At 37.3% G+C, this 27,119-nt stretch overlaps 1 protein-coding gene across 12 annotated transcripts in view; it reads left to right on the top strand.

The window, feature by feature from the left end:
• PATJ (PATJ crumbs cell polarity complex component) overlaps positions 1 to 27,119 on the top strand; it is a 309,148-nt gene that overhangs the window by 126,408 nt on the left and 155,621 nt on the right. For 11 of the 12 annotated variants that reach the window (XR_004974443.1, XM_036352893.1, XM_036352882.1 and 8 more), the window contains 5 exons: positions 6,517 to 6,588; positions 8,278 to 8,455; positions 12,651 to 12,761; positions 17,494 to 17,571; positions 22,945 to 23,044. Coding sequence is in view for 11 of the 12 variants with exons in the window: in XM_036352893.1 (XP_036208786.1) it covers positions 6,517 to 6,588; positions 8,278 to 8,455; positions 12,651 to 12,761; positions 17,494 to 17,571; positions 22,945 to 23,044 (539 nt within the window). In the remaining variant the exon portion in view is untranslated. The remainder of the gene's footprint in view (positions 1 to 6,516; positions 6,589 to 8,277; positions 8,456 to 12,650; positions 12,762 to 17,493; positions 17,572 to 22,944; positions 23,045 to 27,119) is intronic. The other variant, XM_036352884.1, reaches the window with a different exon arrangement.

Raw genomic sequence — 27,119 nt, forward strand, 5'->3', positions numbered from 1 at the left:
TAGCATCCTAGGTGAATACTTATTGCCACTCAGGAGTCTTCCTGAGCAATGCATAGATTCTTTTGGGAGAGAGTCTTTTAGATTATCAGTGTGTCATGAAGTACTAAATAGTATCTTAGAGTTTCTTCTTTGCATTAATTGTAGTGTAGTTCTTTAATGTGCATATATATGTGTGTCAAGCCAACTTCTCCTTGTGTGTGGAGGCAGGACAAGTATTAAGAGGTCAGACTCACCCTCAAAGTGGGGCTCTCTACGAGGAGAACTGTGGGCCGGTGGGTATGATAACTCTGGAAGGAATCTGAACTATTTTGTTCCAAGTATCCCCCTTTCTTCATAAGGTCACTTGAGATCAGGTCTTCCGAACTCACCTGGCTTCAGTCTTTTTCTAACTCATCTTTGTCATCGCCTGCTGCCTGAGGACATATGGGTGCCTATAAGGGGGGACATGCACATCTCTCAGACTAATAGCAGATCTGTGGTATAGACATATTGTGAGTGTTGTTCAGATTTTCCCTCTAGTATTTATAGCTACATGGCCCTGAGAAGGCTTCCCTTGTGTCCAGAATTTCTCATTTATAAAGTAGGTACTTTTATGGATTAAATAAAAGTGAATATAAAGGGCTTCATATAATGCCTTGAACATAGTAAATGTCTAATGAACAGTCAGCAGTGATGCTCAGTGACAATGATAGACTCATGGGCCATGAGGTTTATCTAGGGTAGTATTCATTATTGCTGGGTTTTTTAAAAAACATTCAAGGAGATTGTAGGCTGTTTGTTTGTTTTATAATAAAATAGGACCAACTCACAGTTAATAAAACAAGGTGTGAGAGGGTAAAGGCTTTGGAGGAGGATGAACTTGAGATGAAAGACTTTTAAAATTGACAAGAAATCATGCTGTCGGTATAATAGGATGCAAATGTAAAGAAATACTTTACATATTACATACTTTGTTAGAGTGGTGGAGGTAGAACAGGAGGCAGGAGTGATGGTGGGGGAAAAGATTAAATGATTGTTATATTTTGAGCTCCCAATACAATGCCTGGCATTTAGTGCCTTTTAAATGAGTGGTGGATATTTAATAGGTTTACCTTTGGGATAAACTGCCAAAAAATTTGTATAAATTCAGAACATTGGTAAGAGGCTGAGGAAAAGGAAGAAAAGAAATGTATGCATTTGAGAGAGGACTACTCTGGAATATTTTGAGTTAGGAGGAGAAAGAGGAGGTTTCCAGTATACTTCCGTTGCAGCTGTTGTCCACACTGCAAGGGAAGATAAATGTGAAAAATTAGGGCAGGAAGTACATAAGAATATTACACTAATGTCTTTGAGACTATATTTAGATCTTTGATTACTAAGCCAGGCTCTACAAAAGGCCAAAAGAGACGTAAAGTTGACTGAAGGAAGCAAGTTACCCTTTGTGACTTGAGCTTTCATTTCCTTAACAAAACTCTTAAACACAATTGTACATATTAATAAAATGCACAGATTTTTAAGGAACAGTTTCCTTGATGTTGATCACTGTGTAGATTCATATTGCCGACAGTCCAATTAAGATATTGAATATTTCTATCACCACAGAAAGTTTGCCCATTCTCTTGGCAGTGCCTTGTCCAAGGCAACTACTGATGTGACTTCTTATACTGTAACGTATTTATCCTGTTCTAGAACTCATGCAAGTATAATCATGCAGTAGGACTTTTTTTTGTGTGTCTGGCTTCTTTTCACTGAGCACAGGTCTGTGCCATTCTAACCTTTAATATGAGGAATGCCTGATTCTTTCTGTGTACTGGTGCCAAGTAATAATTTTCTTCGTACCCTCAAAAATCACTGTAACATCTGTAAACTAGCTAGTTTGGAAAACACTAGTACCCATTCTCCCTGGTTTCAAACACGTGTTATTCCCTATGGCATGTCACAGCAAATTGCCATATAAAATCTATATTTAAAGAGGCAAAAGAAATCATGACATAGCTTAGTCACAACTAGAACTCTTCCAGCTTAATCCCTTTAGGATGCCGAGTTTACTTGGCCCTCATATGGCTTAGTATGTAGAAATTTTATATGGAAAAAAAGGTATATTGAAAAGGAAAGGTCACCTTGGCTATCTGGATCCATCTGACTTTGGTATGATGTTGAAGATTTTATTCGCAAAGGGATTGTATATCATGATCAAGTCTTACTAATAACACCCACCTGTTCACTAATGAGCTACTCCATCTTTTCTCCCAAATCTGTAAAGAATGATAACTTTGGGCATTTGTTAAAAAGATCTGAAATAAAAAACATTGTTTTTATTGGATGTTTAATTCCCTCGGGGAAAAACTGGTTCAATGTAAGAGGTAAATTTCAGTTATTTTAAAAATTTAAAACTTTAACTGATTGAGCTATTGACCATATTTAATTACAGTGCAAATTATAAAATTTGGTTAGAAATCCCTCATTAAAGTTTTAAATATGTTTGTGAAAATTTATACCTTCATATGTGTAATAAAAATATTTTACTTTCTCAATTAAATTTTATTTGAGGTTAAAAGGTATATATATATGCCTTCATCAATGTAAAGTGACTACATCAGTTGGTATAGTTGCTCATCTCCTCTGACTGTATTTCCAAAACTACTCACACTAAGTGGGTAAGTTTTTGCAAGTTTTATCTCTCTAAGTATAAAATAATCAGATTAAAATAAGCACATACCAATTTCCTGAAGGAAGATAATATTCTTTGAAATAGTCAGCGAGTCTCTTTCAACAAAATAATCTTTTTGTTACATACTTTATCTAAAACTTTCCATATTCTAGATAATGATCCCCCCCTCCCCGCCCCAACCCAAACCCTTCTCGTAATTTGTGAAAGCTAGCAGTTTAGGATATTTTTGGTTTTTATTTTTTAATAGAAAAATTGATAGCTTATACTAATATTAAAGCTTGGTTTTCATTCTAGTTTATTTTTTTAAAGAATTTAATTCCTATAATGATAACATATTTGTATCACAATAAAGAAGCATATGTGTGTGTGTGTTTCATAGTGCCTATTATGAACTATTTTTGCTCACAACACTTCTGACACCGAATGTGTGAGTTTTTCCTTCACACAACAACCAGTTCTCTCTGACACCAACTCCTGGGAGTTATGCAGACTCCACAGCATAAAGGTTCTACCCCGTAAGACTGCCCTGACTTCAGATGCCAGTTGCCAACTGTGCTTCTGACCAAACAGCTTGAAATTGGGTGTTCCCACAGCCCCTCCCTTGGGCATGTGAGGAGAGCTCACAGAACTCAAGAAAGTGCTTTACTATCACTGGTTTATTATAAAGGATATAACTCAGGAATAGCCAGACGGGAAAGAGACACAGGGCAGGTCCTGTGGGGAGGTGTGGGTGTGCACAGTGCTTCCATTCTTCTTGGCACATTACCCTCCCAGCACCTTGAGGTGTTCTTCAACCTGGAGGCTCTCTGAACCCTGTCCTTTAGGGCTCTTTTTTTGTTTTTTTATGGAGATCCCATTAAGTAGGCACAATTATTTACATCATTAGCCATTGGTGCTTGAACTCAATCTTTAACCCCTCTCCCCTTCCCAGAGGTGGGGCTGAGGGTGGGACTGAACGTTCCAATTCTAATCACCTGTTTGTTCTCTGGCAGCAGCATCCATCCAAAACTATCCAGGGTCCTACCAAGAATCACCTTATTAGCACAAACGCAGTTCTGGTTGAAAGGAGATTGTTATTAATAACAAAAGATGTTCTTACACTCATATCACAAAGGAAATTCCAAGGAATTTTCTATGTCAGGAATCAGGACAGACATTAGTTATTTATTTCTTACTAGAGGCCTGCTGCATGACATTCGTGCACTGGGGGGAGGGGGATCTCTCAGCCTGGCCTGCACCCTCTTGCAGTCTGGGAGCCCTCAAAGGACATCCCCCGAGGGGTCCTTAGCACTGCTGCAGAGGCTCCCACCACTGAGCCCGGCTTCTGGCTGAGCGGTGCTCCCCCTGTGGGAGCGCACTGACCACCAGGGGGCAGCTCCTGCATTGAGTGTCTGCCCCTGGTGGTCAGTGTGCATCATAGTGACCGGTTGTTCTGCCATTTGTTTGATTTGCATATTAGGGTTTTATTATATAGGATGTGGGAGAAATTTTGATGCAAAAAATGAAAAACTTGCAAAGGAAATGAATATTTGTTGAGCTTCAGTTACTAGTAAATGCCAGTTTTTTCTCATTTAATCTTTGTTACTGTTACATAGGGTAATCAAAATATGAAAGTTTATGTGATGATTACAACTATCCAATGAATAATGTGATATGATAAAGTAAACACTTCGCTTAAATTGGTGGAATCATGGGAGTATCATTTAGGGATTGCATTCAGAGGCTTATACACAGAATCCCCCCTACCCCCCCTCCCCTTTAGCATTGTTTTAACTAAGCAGGGCCTTAATTTTTTTCATGTAAAAAGTTTTGAAGAAAGTGGTCTGTCAGGGTCTGAAACATGTTCTTCCTTTCTTCTCTGCTGTCCTTACTGGGGCTACTCGTAGTTTCTTCATGACTTTAAGATGGAATGCTTCACCACCAATATCATCTCTGCCTTCTAAGCAAGGAGAAGGGAAGGGTGCAGAGCAAAAGTCCCCTGCCAACTGATTCTCCTCCATTTTAATAAGTTTTCCTGGAATTCTCATCCAGGGACTTTTGCTTCCCTATCCTCACAGTTACCATTAACTGAAAGGAAATCCATAAATGTATTTTTTTAGATCTGGGCAAAGTGCCACCTGGAATAACAGAGTTCTGTTGGTAAGGGAAAGTGGGAGAGCGGACATTAGATAAGTAACCAGCAGATATTTGCCAGGCTGTTTGCCCCTGAATGCTATGATCTTCTAATCATAAAAAACAGATTGGTGAAGGCAAGAAGGCCATGTGGTAGTGAGTGAGATGTTAATGATCCCTAACGACCCCAATTTCTTACCTGATTTTTGGGATGTCTAGATTAGTGATGGCGAACCTTTTGAGCTTGGCGTGTCAGCATTTTGAAAACCCTAACTTTGGTGCCGTGTCACATATAGAAATTTTTTGATATTTCAAACCATAGTAAAACAAAGATTTATATTTTTGATATTTATTTTACATATTTAAATGCCATTTAACAAAGAAAAATCAACCAAAAGAAATGAGTTCGCGTGTCACCTCTGACACGCGTGTCATAGGTTCGCCATCACTGGTCTAGATCCTTTCAGCTTTCTCCTTTTCAGTTACCCTTAAACCATTATATCCTAGAAAGTCTGTAGAATGGTAAGGAAGTTGAGTTTTGTTACTTTTTACAGGACGTAGTTCAGAGTTCAGAGAATAATGGAGCATTGACACTTAGTGCGGAAAGAAAGACTTGGGTACTGTGAGGAAGTTGTGTAGAATGTCTGAGCCTCAGTTCCTCATGTGAAAAATAGTTATGTGGCCTGCTATGCCTACTTCATGGGTTTTTTTGTGAAAATGAAATGAAAGAGGTAGTGCCTACATTTTTATATAGAGTAATACAGTTTAGAGTATCAGACATATTATTTCATTGGGTGGTCCAAAGTCACATACCTATTTCATGGCACAGGTTAGAGTGGAGCTTAGCACTCCTGGCTCCTCTTCCAGATAATTATTATGGCAATGTCTCTACCCTATTAGATAGCACTACTTATATAATTACTCTGTAATTCAGCATTTTGTTATTAAGTAGCTCCATGCTAACATACTTGATGGGTGAAAGTATGGTTGTGGTATGGTAGGTGGGAGGATTGAATTAGATAACATAAGTAAATCTCTCTGTAAACTGAAAAGTGATGTATAACTACACAAGATATTCATGGCAATGACGGGAATTATTTAGAATGACAGAAAAATATAGAAAGAGGGATCGTGTTTACTAACTGTTAAGCCATTTATGTTGATCTATTCTCTGAGCTAGTCAATATCAAGTTTTAAGGAATGTATCCTATATAATAAAAGGCTAATATGCAAATTGTCCCCTCAACCAGGAGTTTGACCAGGAATTTGACCAGGGTGTGGGCTGGCCTGTCAACCACCCGCAGCCCCTCCCCACATTCTGCCTCTCCCCCAATTGCCCCCCCCAATTGGGGGCGGGCCAGCTGGATGACCTCCCTCATCCCCTCCCCACTGCCGGCCTGGCCCCCAATTGGCCCCAATTGGGGCCATGCTGGCCAGACCTCACCCGTCCATGAATTTGTGCACTGGGCCTCTAGTTTTTATATTGATAGAGGAACAAATATTGCACAAATCAAACACACAATTTTTGAAAATAGCATATAGAGTGGCACCGATAACAGAGCTTATAATCTATGATTTTCTAGTGCTGGGTAAATATTTGTTGAGTTGAACATTAAAACAATATATTTTTACTTTGTATGGACAGTTAACTATTGATGTAAATATTTTAAAAGCTTAAAAATTAAGAACTGTTTACATATAGATTGTGCAATTTTATGTTTTATAAATTGTGTGTGTATTTTTTTTCTCCTTAGTGAGCTGCCTGAGAGAGAAGAAGGTGAAGGGGAAGAAACTCCTAACTTCAGTCACTGGGGTCCACCAAGAATGTATGTTGATGACATTATTGCCTTTCTCAATAGAACAACACCATCAGCTGCTTTTTTCTTTAATATTACTGTCATTCAGTCATTCTCTAATGATTGAGAAATTGCTACTCATATGTAGCCAGGCAAAATGACTACACCCAATGTTAGGAAAATATCATACTCTTTCAGAGAAAGCAATTTTCAAATGTCCACCTATGACAGTAACTGATGGACTAAGCAGTTTATCACTGCCTCACTAAGGGCAGATAGGGCTGCCTTGATTGCAGTAAAGCTTCTTTATGTATAAAAACAACAGTAGTGAGGCTGTACCATATACCAATTTATTTCTCCCTCCAATCCCTTGTGCCTTATGTGAGCAAACAGAATGTGTTGGGCCCATCTTCTCTTAGATACTCTTGTAATTTTATGTAGGCATGAGGGATGTACTTTATTAAGATTATTAAAGTCTTCCTTTAGCTGCTCTGTCTATTCTTCATGCGTTATTAATTTCACTGTGCCCACAAAAACTGTTTTTTCTTGCACTTAGGAGTTTTGTCTTAAAAACTCTTAAGAACTGTTTTCTGAGCTACTTTTTAATTTGCATTAATTATTGGCTAATTAATGCAATTGGAGGGAAAAATTCATAATATGTTGAGGGTCAAGTTTTTTGTTTTGTTTTTGTTTTAATCCTCACTCGAGAATATATTTGTTGAAGTGAGAGAGATTGGAACGGGGGTGGGCGGGGGGCGAGGAACATCAATGTGGGAGAGAAACATGAATGGTTGCCTGCTGGAAGCTCCCCAACTAGGGATCAAACTCACAACCTAGGTATGTGCTCTGACCAGGAATTGAACCCACAGCCTTTTCGTGTACAGGACAATGCTCCAACCAACTGAGCCACCTGGCCGGGGCTTGATGGCCAAGTGTTATCCCATATGTTTTTGAAATGATGTGAAGGTAGGAAGAAAAGAAAACCATCCTGCCTTAGGAGCAGATAAAATCTGTCCTCCACTTAAAGAACCCCAGGTTATGCTGACTGGGAAAAGCAGCTTGGGGCAGCAAGCCTCTCAATGGCAAATTTAATTTAGTCTGAAATTTTCTGCTTTTTGCAGAGACTCTTGATTTTTCCACCCATATGTTCTTTCCTTAATCCAATCTTTGCTAATATTATGGGTGTAGATGAAAAGGACTAATCACCGAAAACATTGTGGTAGGAGATGGGAACATTAAGGCCTAGCTAAATCTCTCAATTTTGAGTTGTATTTATTGTTTTAGATACCTATCTTTTTCAGAATTTAAACTTTCACATACACCAGGAATTTTTTTAATTTTTTAAAATTTATTGATTTTTAGAAAGAGAGTGAGGGAGAGAGAGAGAGAGAGAAACATCAATTTGTTGTTCCACTTATTTATCCATTCATTTGTTGATTCTTTCATGTGCCATGACCAGGGATCGAACCTTGGTATATTAGGATGACGCTCTAACCAATTGAGCTACCCAGCCAGGGCTATGCCATGAAATATCAATAATATCTTATGATTTAGGAATGAGGTACAATTTCCATAACATTTTTAAAAATATATTTAGAAAATATATTTATATAAAATATGAGCCACAAGGATATGGTACAAATTGAACACTTACAGTAACAGCCCAACAAATTAAATTAACTTGTTTCATGAGTGTATTTTGTTTTATTCTTTTTATAGTGTTGAGATTTTTAGAGAACCCGATGTGTCTCTTGGTATTAGTATTGTTGGTGGACAAACCGTTATAAAACGCCTGAAGAATGGAGAGGAGCTTAAAGGTATATTTATCAAACAAGTTTTAGAAGATAGTCCAGCCGGAAAAACAAACGCTCTTAAAACCGGAGATAAAATACTTGAGGTAAATGATATTAAAATTCTGCTTTTGTTTGAATGTACTATGAAATAGTAAAATAATCATTTAGCCAGAATGCCTATCTTCATGTGATGGGGTATATGTGTGTACTATTGGTGTATTTTATTTAGATGCCTTAGTTTGTATGTTGTTTGCATTATCGTATGAGATTCTAAAGTTAGAGTGGTAGCATATAAAACAATAACACAAAAAGCCTCGATTGACTAAACAATTTCAAAATTTAACAAAATGAGGCCTGTGGTGGGCATCACGCTTTTCCTACAGTCTTTAACAAGCTCTGAATTGTATAAATGTGTGCAGGTGGGCTAGCCATGCCTGTCCCCCCAGAGTTGCCCTGGAAGTCGATGGAAGGATGAATCCATTGTTCACATGTGGTAGGCTTTGTAGAGTGGAGTTTTAAGGGCACATCAAAGCACTGAGAATGTCCTGAGGTGTGAATCTGATACATTTCTTTGCATAGATTTTATTGGATGACACCAGATTGAATATCTTCAACCTGGGTATCTGCTTGAATATCTTCAACCTGGGTATCGGCTTATATATATGTATAGATAGCAAAACCAAATACTGATATAGTCACAATTCATTGACCTTATTTGGGTTTGTGTTGATAGTTCTACACAGTTTAATCACAAGTGTAGCCTTGCATAAACACCACCACAATCAAGAAACTCAACTGGCCCTAGCTGGTTGGCTTGGTGGATAGAGAGTCAGCCTGCGAACTGAAAGGTCCCAGATTCTATTTCAGTCAAGGGCACATGCCCAGGTTGCAGACTCAATCCCCAGCAGGGGGCGTGCAGGAGGCAGCCGATCAATGATTCTCTCTCATCTTTAATGTTTCTATCTCTTTCTCCCTCTCCCTTCCTCTCTAAAATCAATAAAAATATGAGAAAAAAAGAAACTCAACTGTGTCATTACCACAGGACTCCCTTGTGTTACTACCCTTCTATAGCCACTCCTCTCCCCATCCCTAGTTTCTGGCAACCACTAATCTGTTTCTCCATGTCTGTAATTTTGTTATTTCACAGTTGTCACATAAGTGGAATCATTCATTATATCTCTTTTTGAAATTGGCTTTTGTTCACTCAGTGTAATTTGGTTGAAGTTTACTCAGTTTGCTGTCTATCAACTGTTCATTCCTTTATATGGCTGAGTAGTATTCTAGGATATACTACAGTTTAACCTTTCATCCATTGAAAGACATTTGGGTAGTTTCCAGTTCTTGGCTATTCTGAATAAAGCTCCTATAAACATTTGTATACAAGTTCCAGAGTGAAAATGAGTTTTTGTTTCTCTAGGATAAATGCCCAAGAGTGCAATTGCTGGGTTGTCTGCTGTGTTCAGTTTTAGACTTGAACTGTCAAGCTGTTTTCCAGAGTGGCTGTACCATTTTACATTTCCACCAACAATGTTTGAGTGATCCAAGTTCTTTGCATCCTCACCAACATTTGGTGTTGTCACTGTTTTTCACTTTAGCCATTCTGATAGGTATTTAGTGATATCTCATTATTTTCATTTGTGTTTCCCTAATGGCTAATGATTAATATTAAGAACTTTTCATGTGCTAATTGCCATCTGTATATTCTCTTCTGTGACATGTTTGTGCATGTCTTTTTTCTGTTTGCTAATTGGAATTTTCATTATTTCATTTTTTTAAATTTTGGTTTGTTTCCCCCCACCACCATCTTTCCCTGCTGTCAGTTGAAAATAAAGTATTCTCTCACTTGTCCATCATCACTTTTACACATACTAGTAAGAACCCACTGTTTTGTCTCAGATTTGATAATTTGTATTTCTTCAAACTCACTGTAGACTTGAAATGTTACACTTTAATATATAGCTTGTCAAGCATAGTCATTCGTTTACTTTTTTCCCTGAAAAGTATTACTTGCTTGTTTTGTTTTCTAAGTAAAGCATAATACTTCTTTCTGTATTGAAACAATTGTATGAAGGATTTCGGTCCATATAAATAATTTTTTATACTAGGAAGTTTGAATTTAATATAATTTTTAGGAATGGCTATTCATCTGTGTTAATGGACACACTGTTGGGTAGATATTTTTCTGTTGTAATAGGACAGATTTCCATTCCCCCCGCCTAACTTCCCAACTTCAGTGATTCCCATTTAACTCTGTGGAAAAGGGAAACAAAGGCTGGTTGTGACTGGAAGATGAAATAATTCTCATGTGCCTCTACTTCTCTCACTGTTGAATGCTTTGGGGATTAGGTTATTTATAAGAAGCTTCATCAAACTGTTGTGACAGCTTTTAAGCTTCACTTTAAATTTCTTCTCTATGTACATTATTCATTTAATATTATTCCTATTCTTCCTCACTCAAATGAGAAGAGAGCTTTTACAGAGCATTAAAATCTTCCAATAGATGTCTGGTAGAATAAAAAGCCTTTTACTAGTAGACCTGCATGATGTGGCTCCAGCTGCCTCCCTGACCTCACCTCTCTTCTTCTTCCCCATCTTTCACCATTCTTCAGACTCACCTGCCTTTAAATCCTTCTAACACACTAGGCTTCTGTCTCCTACCTGAGGGCCCTGGCTTCTCTGTCCCTCAGCTTCTAGGGTGCTCCCTTTTCTCCCTACTCTGCTCAGATTCAGCGACAGATCATCCTAATCACTCCCTTGCATACTCTTTCAACTCCATTGATCCTCTTTTCTTTCCCTGAACTGTACAGCTCTGCTTACTTCAGGTCTCTAGCCTCACCAGAGAAAATAACTGCCATACTGTCTGGTGGAAACTCATGACCACTCCCTCAAGTGGGTCTTTAGTTCTGCCCTGCAATCTGTAATCTCTCCCCAGTTATTTTATTCTCCTACTTCCCTGGGTAACTATTTCAAACCTCCTGTACCTCCCCCTCAGCCTTAATCTCGCTGTATGGTCCTTGTTTCTTATTTCATTGACAAAATAGAAGCAGTCAAAAGGGAACTTCCCCTTGCTCCCACTGCATACAAATCTTTTGTCCTAACAGTATCTGTAACAACAAATGAACTATTTGTGCTTCTATCTAAAGCAGCGGTTCTCAACCTGTGGGTTACGACCCCTTTGGCGGTTGAATGACCCTTTCACAGGGGTCGCCTAAGACCATCCTGCATATCAGATATTTACATTATGATTCATAACAGTAGCAACATTACAGTTATGAAGTAGCAACGAAAATAATTTTATGGTTGGGTCACAACATGAGGAACTGTATTTAAAGGGCCAGAAGGTTGAGAACCACTGATCTAAAGCCAATCTCTCTAACTTGTGCAGAAGTCATTCCCTCTTCGCTATCCAAGGATTGGCCTCTACAGTGGTCACTTCTCTCTCTCATTCATTTTGCCTCTCTACTGCATCATTATTGCTGCAATAGCTCCCATCGTAAAAACAAAAACCTGTCTTGATCCCACTTCCCTCTCCACCCACATTCCTATTTCTTTAGTCCCCTTATGGCAAAGCCATATTCACAGATTGTCATTATCCACTGACCATAAGCCACCCCAACAATTACCAAGGCTTTGTTACATGATCAGTTTGAAAAATTGGTTCTATTAAATATGTTTGTTAAATAAAGGATGTCTTGGAGATTACGGGCATGTTCTCAAATTAGATTCTCTGAGATTTGTATAATAAGGAGCCATTTACCCTTACCCAAATTTATTAAGCACAAAATATGCCTGAAGAGGGAACCTACAGATATTTTCATACTTCTTTTTTTAACAGAATTTAAGAAATGTTCAAGCGCTTAATTGTGATAGTGGACAATTTGCCTGAAGTAATCATTCTTCTCAGTGTGAGAGAAGATGCCAGAGAGATCCCCACCTTTTCCTTCCCCGACCCAGAACTATGTACTGTGTTAGTGACAGGGGTGACATTATAAGCTCAGAAGCTTAAGGTTCTGTCACTGACTAAGCTACTATTTTGAGTAATTACATTTAACCAGGGCTATTGTTATTATGATTTTTGTCTTGTTTACTTTTCTTGGAGGTAATACGGTACTTCTGTAAATGTGTTCCAGAACAGCAAAGCTTTTTATGGGCTAATCTTATTTTTTCCTGACTTTGGTTTACTAGTAATTCATTAGACTCTGGCAGCTCTCATAACTATAAATACACATGAACGTTGAATTGACCTATCCACGGTATCTACCACCTCTCTAATGCACATAAATGCCTTCTGTGTTGTAGGTGTCTGGAGTGGATTTGCAGAATGCCTCACACAGCGAAGCAGTGGAGGCCATTAAGAATGCAGGAAACCCGGTGGTGTTCGTTGTTCAGAGCTTATCGTCCACTCCAAGAGTAAGCTTTCATTTGTGTTTTCAAAGAGTTTATAAATATTCTCTGTATCTGTAAACCAAGCTTTAGCCTCCAAGTATTTTTCCACATATTTCCATTTTTACTATAGCCTAGAAAAAGCTTTGGCTTCATAAAAATGTAGTTATTCCTTTCAGTTTCTCCATTGTTTTCTCCAGTTTTGACCTCCTAATTAAATTTGAGTCATTCCAGTGTGTACTGGTATAAGTCACAGTCTGTGGAAATAAACAGGCCTGTTTTTGATTTCTTGATTCCCTATTTACCAGCTTTGCTTAACTTGGAGGCAAGTTGCTTGGTTTATAAAATACTTTGGACATAAAGAGGCTCAGGTATAAGAACATTCTAGTGATACCATCAAATGTTCTGTATATTTATTAAAAGCATGTATGCAAGCATGCTGCCCGGTGGGCATGGCTCAGTGGTTGAGCGTCGACCTATGAACCAGGGGGTCATGGCTTGATTCCTGGTCAGGGCACATGCCCGAGTTGTGGGCTCCATCCCCAGTGTGGGACATGCAGGAGACAGCTGATCAATGATTTTCTCTCATCATTGATGTTTCTCTCTCTCTCTCCCTCTTCCTTGCTCTCTGAAATCAATAGAAATATATTTTAAAAAATACAAACACGTTGTATTGTAAATTCTGTTGGGATTCTGAATTCAAAATGGCTGTATTTAATCATAACATTTTTTCTATAATAAATCACTCTTTTGGTATAGAATTAAAACTCTGATATGCAGACGTCTGTGGCAGGATGAATATTTTATATTGCAGTGCATAGCAGCAATGTCACCGTTAAGCCCTGTAACTAGACATGATGTTTATTTCTTTTTAACTTTATAATGGAAGGCAGCTGTTCAACACATAGTATCTGAACAGGAGGGAAGATGTCATATACTTTTTAAAATTTACATTCCAATATAGTATTGCAGTGCTTTTCAACCTTTTATATGTCAAGGCATACAGGAAATAATAATTGTATGTCAAACTGGACAAACAGATGCCCCAAAGGCCAGAACATCAATATCCTATTTCGACATACTTCTAACCTGCCTGCTTCAGCCTCACCCCACACGGGCAGCTCTGCTCCAGCGCATTGCGCTGCAGTTCAGCCCCTTTTGTCTTAGCGCTGTGCTTCTGCACCATCAGGACTAGTTGAGAGAGATGAACTGAATAAAGCCTTCTGATTTTCATACCATTCGAAATTCAAGATTTTTTAATTTTTTTTTTTTTTAGGGAATCTACTTCTAAACTTTTATAATATCGAGAAAGTAGTTTACGCCATCACTTTTATTTCTGGAAACTGAGTTCAGTAGAAAAATTGGCATGATTATTTCTCACCAAATGATACTTCCAAAGAAACCATTTTGAACTAGAATGAGCCAATCAAATTATACATTTATGAGGCACTTGTGAATGCCCTGCCAAGAAAATGTTGAAAGCATTCACATAGGTTATAACGTCCACCTAAAAGCGCAGGCTTCTGTCCAGCCTTTGCTGGTGAGCTTGGGTGGATATTTTCTCCTGGATGACATAAACAGTGCAATTTCTCTCAACTCCTCAAAAAAAGGAAAAAGAAAAGCTCTTCAGCATCGTGCCATGCTCAAGTCACTCATCCCCGCTTTTAACCCCTACGTTGTGCATGTGGTTCATCAAGCATTGCACCCTCTGTGGTCCTAGCCCAGGGAGCATGTTCAAGTGATGGTGTTAGTTACTGTGCCCATGACTTGTTCCTTTTTTTTTTTTTTTTTTTTTTTAGCACAAAGTGATTCCTGTTGAATGAGCCAATGAAAGGGATCAAGGTTCACATTTTTACAAAATGGTGTTCTCTTTGGCTCACTCATTATTGCAAATAGTATTGATCATCACAGAAATAGGAAATATAGCCAAATGCGTTATCACTTTTTACCAGTTTGCATTTCTATGAGCCTTTCCCGCAAAGTCCCCAAAAGAAGTCATTTTCTAATGGCAGGCCCGATGTCTGTGCCGTGGTCACATGGAAATCTCATCAACACTGTGTGGTGTTCAACATTGTACTTTCATTTTCTTTGAGTTGTATTTTATTTTATTTTTTTACACTTGTGCCTTTAACAGATGCTTTACATGTATCAACAATATATTACCTTTTTAATTTAACCTTTTTCTCCTGAATTTCTCGAGTGTGTTTTCAGCATACTAGAAAGAAATGCATGTATCTATTCAGATTTACTTTGCAAATGCTTATTTGAGAGCAGAACCCATGATTTATACTGCATTCCTGTATAGATAGTTTTTATGCCACGGTAATGTTTTCTCTACTTAATAACACAACTACATTTAACAGGGGCATTGTGTATTTTTTAAGTCTACCAGACCTGAGGCCCTGAACGTAACTGTCCCCTATACCTGGGCTCCTGAGCATTAAAGAGAAAAAACCAACATGATATAGAAAAATGTTAGTTACATGCAAACAAGTGGTTAGAATAAGATGGAACTTGGAGACATTGTAGAAAATAGGTCTACTTTTCATCTACCTTTCATCTAGCACCTTTGTGTGGAAATTACCTAAAAATCGGTACAGCGGTATGGTGGGGCAAACCCTGTTGGCTCTGTCTGATGTGGCTTAGTTGACTGGGTGTTGTCCCATGCACGAGGTCGCTGGTTTGATTCCCTGTCAGGGCACATGCCCAAGTTGCGGGCTCAGTCCCCATAAGGGGGTGTGCAGGAAGCAGCCAATGGACGTTCGCTCTCCCATTGACGTTTCTCTCTCTCCTGCTCCCTTCCTCTCTCTCTAAAAATCAATTGGAAAAAAATCTGAAGGAGAAAACAAACTTTTGAAATTGGGGTCATCCCTTCAGTTCATTAAATTTATTTTCTGTTGTTTTTTTCCCCCTATAGTCCATTTGTACTTCCTAATACCATTGTTTCATAATGGTGCCTACATTTTTTGACATATATTTTGCATATTAATCATATACAAATATATTTTTTACTTTCACAAGAAAGAGGCTCTCTTTTACTTTTCTTAAAAATATAGTCTTCTTGCCCTAGCTGGGTTGGCTCAGTGGATAGAGTGTTGGCTTGCGGACTAAAGGGTTCCAGGTTCGATTTCAGTCTCCAGGGCACATGCCCAGGTTGTAGGCTCGATCCCCAGTAGGGGCGTACAGGAGGCAGCCAATCAATGATTCTCTCTCATCATTGATGTTTCTATCTCTCCCTCTCTCTTCTTCTCTGAAATCAATAAAAATACATTTTTTTTTAAATGTAGTCTTCTCAATAAGTCTCTTGTCTTCCACATTTTGCATGATACATGTACAGAAATATAGTTTTCTGCTATTCAAAGAAGAGTGTAAACCTTATGAAGGGCAACTGACATTCTGTCTCATCCCAAAGCTCTGCCATTCAGCTTAAGCTGGTTTTTCCGTGGGAGGACGTAGGTCCAGTGTGGGCAGATATCCTGACTTGTCAGGGAGGCAAAGTGTTCTGTTTTGTTTTAAGATTCTTTAGGACAAGAAACATATGCTTATAGATCTAGCATTTTTTGAACTCTGATTTAGGTTGTTGTGTGTATTAAATAGAGAAATAAATATTAAGCACTAGCACGGCATCTGTTCACATAGGAAGCACTGAATTTATGGTGATGTATCATCTCATTTTTTACTTAAGTGAAACATTTCTGAGACTTTTTTTATATATTCCAAAATTAATTTCTGTAGAAATAGCCTAGGGTGAGGATTAACAGAAAAACACACAAAACAAACACACACAAAAAGTGAAAAAAAATTAACCCTAAATTGCATTTAGAAAGAAACTTTTTCTTTTTTATTATTATTATTATCCCTAGATAGGTAGTTTCTTTAAATTTGTGAGAAAGGAGATCTGTTTTTTTCTTTTAATTTTTATGTTTGTCATCAGATTTTTATGCCAAGATTATTTGTATTTGCCATTTGAGGAGCCTTAATAAAAAAAAAAACACTAAAATTTTTATATTTTCCTAAGGTGTTTCAATAGTTTTATAAAAAGTAATCTATGCTGTTGGTACTATAAAGAATTCAAGTTATTTCTATGACGTTACACTCTTTCATTCATGTATAAATATTTATTGAGCGCAAATATGTATTAGGCTCTTTCTGAGCGCCAGAGTTACAGTGATAAATCACACTAAATTCTTATTGGGCTTTTATTCCGTGACGTAAATAAAGATTTGAAATTCATTTTTATGCTAATAGTAATAGTGAAATATTTATTGACTGTGCGCAATTGTGCTAGATAACATACTTGAACTGGGGTACAATGATGAGTAAGGTAAATCTATCCAATAAAAGATACATCCTATGTTCTAGGAATTAACTCAGGTCACCTCTTATACTGAATTTTGCAAAATGTGATTTTTGGACAGCAGTCAGTATCATGACTTTCCTTTTAGCCTTTTTCATCCTCACTTTCTGGTCCCATACACACAAGCTTGTGGATCACACACACCCCTTGATCACACACACACACACACACACACACACACACACACACACACACACCACAATTTAAGATTTATATTGCTTATCTGATTTTCCAGGTTGTATTGTTTGCCTTGAATTGCGCTTCTCATGTCTTTACATTATAGGTGAAGTCAAAGAATTCATTAACTTTTTGAACTGTTTTTTTAAAACTACGTAAATAAATGTCATGATTGTGTCGTTTAAATGTTTTCCTTCTCCCCTCTCCTTTTTTTCTTGGTGGTAGGCCATTCCTGGTGTGCATAACAAGGCCAACAAAATTGCTAATAACCAGAACCAAGGCACCCAAGAAAAAAAAGAAAAGGTAAGTTGAACCTCTCAAGCTTTTAAAAGATGTTTTCTTATTTCTTTTTGCCTATTTGAGCTACAGTTAATCAGAATGTTATTTTGATGAGTATCTGGGTAGCAGTACTATATTTAGAATATTTCCTTTCTGTGAACATAACTGGCCAGGATGAAGTCCAGACACCTAGTGGAGCATAGGTGTAAAATGTTATAAAGCACCCCCTCAGCCATTGTCATCTTTCTCTCTCTTTTCTACTCAGCTGGGCGAGTTGTCTGTTTATTCCCAGAAAACGCCTTGCACACCTGAGAGTTTGTGAGACTTTGACCTTGGTGTTCTCTCAGCCTGGAAGTTCATTTCCCACTTTGGTCTTCCTTTTTATCCTCCAAGGAGCAGGTCAAAGGTCATCTGTACTGAGAAAACATTCATTACCATCCAGCAGAATTAGTCATCCATTCCTGTTTTCCCACCTCTATTCTAGTAGAATGAGTTATTCTAAAATTTATTTTAGGATACAATGTCAAGGAGCAATGAATTTTCTTTTTCTCCATAAGGATAACTGATTATCCCATTCTTTAAAAATAGGCCCTCCTTCATCCATGGATATACAAGACAACCTCTGTCTCATCAGGTTATCAGGGGCAGTCTGTTTCTGAGCTTTTTCCTTGTCTCTACAAGCACAAATGCTGCACTACCTACATAGTAAGCCTGATAATAAATCTTGTCTTCTAACAGAATGATTTTCTTCACACATTTTTTCTTCTTTAGAAGTGTTTTATCTATTCATGTCCTTTTTCTTTTCCAGACAAATTTTAGAATTGGCTTGTTGAATACCACCAAAATAGCTCTTGGGTGATTTTGTTTGGAATTGTGTCAAACCTATAGGTTAATCTGGAAAGATACCTCCTTATAATATTGAGCCTTCTTAACCATTAACATGGTATATCTTTTAGATACCATTTTAGAACTTATTAAATTTTTCTTTTATTTCTTTCCATTTTTATAATTTTCTTCAGCAAGGTATTGTAATTTTTTATTTATTCCTAGACATCCTTATATATTTTTAAATTGTATTTTCTGTTTGTTACTAGTGTGTAGTCATAAAATTGATTTTTATATATTTATTGACATCTTGTAACATTATTCTCTTATTCTTTTATAACATAAAATCTAGTGTAAAACACTGCAAAAACCAAAATGCTAAAAAAAAAAGATTAACATCTTTCATAAACTCACTACCTAATGATAAACTTATTAAATATTTCATGTAAAGCCTTCTGGTGTCTTTGGGTGTGTGCTCTATATGTATGTATGAGACATTTTTTATTAAGAATCTCAAATTTTAAAGAATTTAAAAAAAAGAATCTCAAATTTTAATACTATGTCTATAGATTTTTATTTCTGGATTTTTGATATAGCTAATAATAACTGCTTTGATAAAGGCAGTTTTATTTTTTCTATACAAATCTTTCTTTTTCTTGTTTTATTATATCTGCTAAGATCTCTAATATGTTTAATATAAGTACTGATAGCTAACATTCTTATCATTTTCCTCCTGATATTTAAGAAAATGCTTTTAATGTTTCATCATTGAATATGATGTGTGCTGTAAATTTTTGTAGCTAACCTTTAAGGTTAAGGGTATATTCTCTTTTATTCTTATTTTGCCAAGAATTTTTATAATGAATGGCATTGTCATTGAATTTTTTAAAATTATTGTTTCACTTAAATAATTGTGTGTATAAATTTTTCTTCTCTTGAATCCCTTAATGTGGTAAATAATCCACATTAATAGATTTTTGTTCTGTTGAACCAATCTTGAATTCTTGTCTTAAACCTAATTTCATCATGATCCTTTTTGCCCATTGCTAATATTTCTTTACGGTTTTGCATCAGTGGTCATGAATGAGATTTTTCTCTTATGTACTGTTCTATCTGGTGTTGGTTATATGAGACTATTAAAATAAATAATGAACATTCTGAATATTTTCTTTTTGTCTTTCTCTTTGTTTTAGTTCTCTGAAAGTTTATATAAAATGGTAATTATCTATTCCTTAAATGTTTGGTCAAACTAGCCTACAAAGCCATTGAGGTCCTGTGTTCTCTATGTGGGAAAAATCTAAAATATGGATTCAGTTCTTTAATAATTATTGAACTATTCAGATTTTCTATTTCTTTTATTTTTTATGGACTTCAGAGAGGAAGGGAGAAGAGAGAGAGGGGAGAGAGAGATAGAGAGAGAGAGAGAGAGAGAGAGAGAGAGAGAGAGAGAGATGATGATGAGACAGAATCATTGATCGGCTGCCTCCTGCATGCCCACATTAGGGATCGAGCCCGTAAATTGGGCATGTTCCCCTACCGGGAATTGAACTGTGACCTCCTGGTTCATAGGTTGATGCTCAACCACTGAGCCACACAGTCTAGGCTCTATTTCTTTTAGAGTCAGTTTTGGTTACTGTCTCTTTTCTAGGAATGTAATATCGCCTTTTTACATTTGTTGGCATAAAGTTGTTCAGGCATTCTTTTCATTTGTATTATCTATCCTCTCTCCATAGTAGTTGGTTTTTCTTTCTGAGTATAGTTTATTATTTTACATTTCTTTCTTAATGAGTCATGAAGTTATTTTCTATTTAATTCCTCTTTTTGAAGTATTAACTTTTGAACCATGTTAGTCTTCTCTGTTGTATCTTTATTCTGCTTAATTAATTTTGTTTTCATCTTTATATTGCCTTATTTCTTTATTAGCATTTGTTTTCCTCTTTTCTTGCTAACAATCTTTAGCTAGCTATAGAGTTTGTTAATTTTTAGCCATTCTTTTGTAAAATAATAATTTATTTTCCTTCTAAGTACCTCTTTATCTTCATCCCAAAATTTTAGGTTGAATTTCTCTTGTTCAGTACTAAGTTTTTTTTTTTTTTTTTAGCTCCCAACATGATTTCTTTATTACCTGTTTATTTATAAATGTATGTTTGAATTTCTATTGGAATACATACAATTTCAGGAAAGAAAACCCATATAAAATTATGCAAAATGTACAGGTTCTAGGTATTGACTTAACTCATTAATGAGGGAACTAAACAGGATGATTAGCCTTGTTCAGAGAGAATTGGAAGAGGGAAGTATTTATAGTTGCTGAAAGAGAATGCTTAAATAAGACTCAAATTTAGATGCAATGCTGGTTAATGTCTTACAGGGCAATAAAACTGTAACCTTTGGAATTATACTTTCTTCAGGACTGAAATAATTTGCCTCTCTACCAGGCAAAATTAATATGCAATGCTATTGGACATGAACCAGAAAAATGCAACTTTTTCTATAAAAGTTAATATTGTCAGGGAACCTAAACAGATTGAGTGACAACCAGTTATTTACTCAGATTTTAAAAAAGCCTACTCTGTACCAGGAACTATTCTCAGAGCTGAGGATGCCCCACTATGTTGCCCTCATGGAGATTATATTCATGTGGCCTCCTTGTACAGACCCAGCTCCAGCCTTCATTGCTAAGGGGAGAGCCAACCCTGCCTACACCTTTGTCTCATGTGCAGTAGAAAGATGCCCCAGGTATCTGGCAACCCACATTCAAACTAGAGGAAATCCAAGACATGTGTATCCTATATTCTTCTCCAGAGTGCTGGTAGAGTTAATTAAATAATCAGTTGTGTAAACAATTCCCTCTTAAATATAAAAAAGTGCTATTAAAGATTTATATCTTTTAATATTTTAAAAGCTGGCTGTCCTTGTTCTGACTATTGTCTTTGACCTAGAATGATCTGGTTCTGAGGAAAAGGTTTTATGGAAAAAAATCATTTGCTATTTTTACTGTTCACTTAACTCTTAATTTTTTTCAGCAAAAATTAAGGAGACACTGTGATCAATTTATGTATATATATTTTTTAATCCTCACCTGAGGATTATTTTTTCCATTGATCTTTAGCGAGAGAGTGGAAGGGAAGGAGAAGGGGAGTGGAAGGGAGGAGAGGGGAGAGAGAGAGAGAGAGAGAGAGAGAGAGAGAGAGAGAGAGAGAGAGAGAGAGAGGGAGGGGAGGGGGGGGGAGGGGGGGGGAGGGGGGGGGGGGGGGGGGGGGGGGGGGGGGGGGGGGGGGAGGGGAGGGAGACATCGATGTGAGAGAGATGCATCAACTAGTTGACTCCCACATGTGCCCTGACTGGGGTTAGGGATCAAACCTGCAACTGATGCATGTGTCTTTGACCAGGAATCAAACCTGAGATTCTTTGGTCCACAGGTTAAAGCTCTAACCACTGAGCAAAACAAGCCAGGTCAAATTTGTGTATTCTTTTGCTACTTAATAAGCATTTTGTATTTGGCATCTACCTTCATCATTCTTGAATTTCATCAGTTTTTGGATTTTGTACATAGATATGCAGCATTGCTTTTGTTAGACACTATTTAAATAAAGTCAGGTATGTGTTTTCCTTTATGGATCCCAAATAGTGTTCTCTGTTTTGGAGGAACTTATTACATGCCTGCTTTCTGTAATGGCCAGTTCATTGTCCATTTACTGAAGTATATCCTGCCATTAGTGGTTTTATCATATAAATCATAATTGAATGTACTTTGTTGAAATCCTGTAGCAAAACAAATCTTAATCCAATTGTTTTGGAATCTGTGGAGTGTTCGGATCTCTCTGCTCCTATTCTTTAGCAGCTTGGCTCTCTATAAAGTTTGGCATGTTTTATTTTTCCCAGCGTTCCAGAAAATGTCTACGTTCTCTGAAGGTAATCTGACCACAGAGTTTTCTTTTGCTTTAATTTGAACAAAATATTGATGTGTTGTATCATTCAGCATGTAAATTTAAAAAATACTTAGACGTACAAAATGTATTCATCATAAAGATTTCTTTCTTTTTTTATACTTTGAAATGTGTTGACTATCTACAAATTATAAATGAATAACTTTTCAGTGAGCAAATCTTGGTATTTCAAGTATGTTTTTAAGAATGAAATCTATCTTTTACAATAGAATGAAAAAGTGTAAATAATTGTAGAAATAATGTAGTGAATATTTTTTTACATTTAATTTTGAAATGTCTTTCAATTGAATTACTTGGTTTAATAACAAAGACAATTAAGCTTTATAGCATAAAGAAGAGACATGTAATTGGCTTTCTTACTGGGAAAAGGTATACATTCTTCTGGGCAGGTCTATAGTCTTAAAAGCTGTGCTTTTGACTTCCTGTTCTCTTTATTGCTGTGTTTACATCACAGAGTCACTTTTACATAATACCATAAGTAGGAGAAAATAAATTACATTTGTTTTGTAATCTTCCTGATATAACTGAAGTTGGATACATATTATCTTTTTATCCTATTTGCCATTGAAGAAGAGGATTGTGCAAAGGCCATTTACCCTTCTCTCAAATTTTGCATCTTCAGAGGCAAGGAACTGCTCCGCCTCCGATGAAACTGCCGCCTCCTTATAAAGCTCCGCCTGAGGACAGTGATGACAGTGAAGAGGAATGTGCACTTACCAACAGTGAGTTCCTTTCCGTTATTCGAAGTGGGTGTAGAACTTGTTAAATTGTGCTTTAATGACTGCTGTAAATTATCAAATGCAGTGCTGTCGGTACTTAGGAAATGTGCGTGAATATATCATACTAAACGTAACTTTTTGTGACTTTTCCTAAGCTTTCCTCTTTGACAGTAATATAATATTAGAGTGAATATCACACTGTTTTACCTACATTTCATCCTGCGCTTACTATTTGGTTGTGAATACAATAATGCTAAGAAGTCCTTGAAATTGCATTTGGCCCACAATAACAGGAATTGGATGTCAGTTCTTGATTACTTACCCTACTCAGTGGATGGTGATGTTGCTAATACAAAATTCCAGAAGGCCTACTAAGTCATATTTTCTCCTTTAGAATTCCTTTCATGATTTTCTGTTACATTAGCTGTATCATATAGACATATCTTTACTTAAAAGAATTTGCATTTCTTTTATGCATGTAAAGTATATGTAGTTAGATCTGATTGCTGTTTTATAAGGAATTTCTTTTGGGGGCGATGAAAAGAAATATTATGTATATCTTTCTTTAAAAATATTTTTTATGTACAGAAGGGGAGTTTGATATAGAAATTGAAAGAGTTGCACTTCTGATATGTGATCTTCAGAGGCAAGGAACTGCTCCGCCTCCAGTGAAAGTGCCCTTGTCTATGAAAATAATGGGACCCACATCACAGGGTTTTGATGAGGGTTAGAATAAGACGATAAGGCTTTTAGCCTGACATATAGTGAATCTTCAACAAGTATTATAGCTCCTATTATTGTTAATAATAATTATTAAGTTAGCTCTATATTTTTCTAACTATAATAAATGTTTAAATAAAAGTATAAATACAAGTTTATAATAATTTAGGTGACTTTATAAAAGTTTGGCTCCTATTTTGTGATTTTACAGAGTCTTTTCTCATACATTGTTTTCTTCATTCAACAAATCTTTGTTGAAAGCCAACTGCTTTTTACTAATAGTGTTAATGAAGTAAGTCTGCTATGAAATGAATAACATAGCTCCCTTTATCTTGATGGGGTCACCGGCCTGGAAAGGAGGATACAAAGGCATGGGAACAAATTTTGATAAATGTACTATAGTGCCTTGGTTTTCAGCCTCTTTTGGAGAACTGCATATAATGGATACGATTGATACGTGTGTGCATATATGTAATAAAATCCCTTGTTTGGATATAGATATTAGGACAGCCAGGGCAGAGTGGAGATAGCTTGTTGATTATTCATAATTTCTGCGATGCTAGGGTGCCCATAGTTGCATAGTTGTTAGGAAACTTGGTTTGGGCATGTGACTAAGATTACATTCTAATACTAGTTCTACTACTTACTTGTGAATTCATGGACAAGTTACTTAACCTTTTCCTGGATCATACTTTCTTATCCATAAGGGGAGGAAGGGGGGGTATCTTATTATAACTTGCCTTATAGGATTTTTGTGAGAATTAGAGGGGGAAAAACATTTAAAGAGCTTAGGATAGGGATTGTGATAACTAGTAAACACTCAGATTTCCATGTGCCAAACCTTCACATATATTAATAGGTCAGTTAACATAATAACTTTGTGAGGTCTCTAATTACACATATAAAGAAACTGAAGCTCAGAGAATTAAGGAGTATGTCCAAACTTAAAAAACCTAGTAAATGGAGTGTACACCCAGGTACTCAGACTCCAGAACCTGTCCTATCATCTACATTTCCCATTACTTAAAACCCATTAGTATGGCAGAAATAGGTACAAAATGATTGGAGGTTATCTAGTCAGTAGTACTTTGATGCCATAAAATAGGCAGAGCACAGTACTCACCTGAAGTTCAAAGATCATGGGTACATCTGTATTTGCACATATGCACACAGTCATGACATTAGTGGGGTTCAGGAAGAACATCAGTCTTCACTCATCACAGATCCACCATCTCTCCCAACTCCCAGCAGCCTCGCCCTGCTGAGCTCATGATGCCAGCAGAATCCAGGACAGACTGGGAACCATTTTTTCCTCATATACACAACCCGTGCAGAGCTCTTCCTTCACATGGACAAACTTGGTCTGTTTGGGCAAGATAAACCATTGGCCTCATGCTAATGACTCCCTGAGACCCAGCCCCACCACAAAGGCCTGTGGACACCAGGGGGGCAGGGGGTGGGGGGTAGCAGCTAGCCTTGGCAAACCCCAGGACTTTTGCTGAGTGGCCTCAGACCCAGCACTGGCACCAAGTTGGAACCTGTATCAGTCTGGCGAACACCACTTGCCCTTGGAGACTCACTGAGAACCTACCTCATACAACTCCAGTACTGCCAGAGGCTCCTTCAGTGACTGAGCCTAGAAGCAGCCGGCAGGTGGAGGCAGATCTCGGGTGCCTTGGGCCTTTGGCTGATCTGCCCGCAGACTCGGTGCTGGTGGAAGCCAGCCTTGATGTGCAGCTTGGTCCTTCCCCCACACACCCAGACCCAGCAGAGGCAGCCGCAAACTGTGGATCACTTCGTAGCTCCAAACAGGTTGCTCAGGACCAGTCACAGTCAGAGTCTGACACTGACCTGCACCAGAGTCCCTCCCAAGAGGCCCCAGAACTAACACACCCAGTTGTCCAGACAACATCAGAGCAGGATCCAATTAGCCTCACAAGTGGCATATTCAAAGGGTCTTCTCAGCAGGCAGCAGACCCTCTTGAAGTGAACTCCACTTTGTGTGGTCAGCACCTACATTGCAGCTTGTGCACTATGGTTGAGGCCAATCCTGAGGGTCAGCCCCACGCACAAATGGACCAATAGCAATCAAGACTCAGTTACAACAGGAGGGAACCCAGAACCCACACAACGGACATTCCTAGAGCACCCAGCTCAGGTGATCAAGGAGACTGTGCCACTGAGTCCCACAGGACACCTACTGTATACGGCCACCTTACCAAAACTGGGAGATATAGCAGATCTACCTAATATATAGAAACAAATAGTAAGAGGCAGCTAAAATGGGGAGTCAAACATGCCCCAAATGAAAGAACAGAAGAAATCTCCAGAAAAAGAGCTAATGAAATGGAGGCAAGCAACTTACCAGGTATAGCGTTCAAAAAAATGGTTATAAGAATGCTCAAGGACCTAGTGAGAACTACATGAAGAGAACATAAGAAAGAACCAGTCAGAAATGAAGAATACAATATCTGAATTGAGGAATACACTTGAAGGAATAAACAGTGGTTTAGATGAAACAGGACTGAATCAATGACTTGGAAGACAAGGGAGCAGAACACACCCAATCAGACCAGCAAAACGAAAAAAAAATTATTTTCTTTAATTTTTAGTTACAGTTTGCATTTAATATTATTTTGTATTAGTTTCAGGTGTACAGCACAGCAGTTAGAAAATTATATACTTGACAAAATGCAACTCTTTCTTGATCAGCCAGTGAGTTGCAACTTGCAGTATGAAAACACGAATTGCTGGTTCCCACTCCATTTCTGATTCCTTACATCTGGAAGGGCCTAATAATTCACAAATGGTACAGTTGTCAGTCTCAAAAATTTAAAATCTTTGTCAATAATAAGTAAGGCTATATGTGAATTGCACATATGAAAAAATTTTCTGGTCAGTATTATCTACTTAAGAAATTTGATAACAATTTCCTAATAGCAATAAGAAAAACTAGAAAATATCTAGGAATAATACAATTAGAAATGTAAAGCTCATGGCAGTGATCCATAATTATGTTAGTCATTCACTCTTTGACAATGTGATGAAAGCTATAAATCCACTCCCAGAAAAATGTCTGCAGATATATGGAAACATTGTCACCCATGTGCATGCACACACACCCACACACACACAGCATTTTAAATAGAAATAGGCATCATTTTGCCTATTTTGTGGTAATCTTGAAGCTCATTTAAGAATTCATGGGCTGCAGGTTAACAATCCCTGTAGTTAACTATGGAACTTTATTAAAGAAGATGGCGGGGGGGGGGGGGGGGAGTAGAGATATATTATTTTCCTGTTTGGAATACTCAGTATATTTTAGATTTTAATTATTTCTAAATTAGTCTATAAGTTT

The sequence above is a fragment of the Myotis myotis genome, unplaced genomic scaffold (genome assembly GCF_014108235.1).
Source record: "Myotis myotis isolate mMyoMyo1 unplaced genomic scaffold, mMyoMyo1.p scaffold_m19_p_2, whole genome shotgun sequence".
Lineage (NCBI taxonomy): Eukaryota > Metazoa > Chordata > Mammalia > Chiroptera > Vespertilionidae > Myotis > Myotis myotis.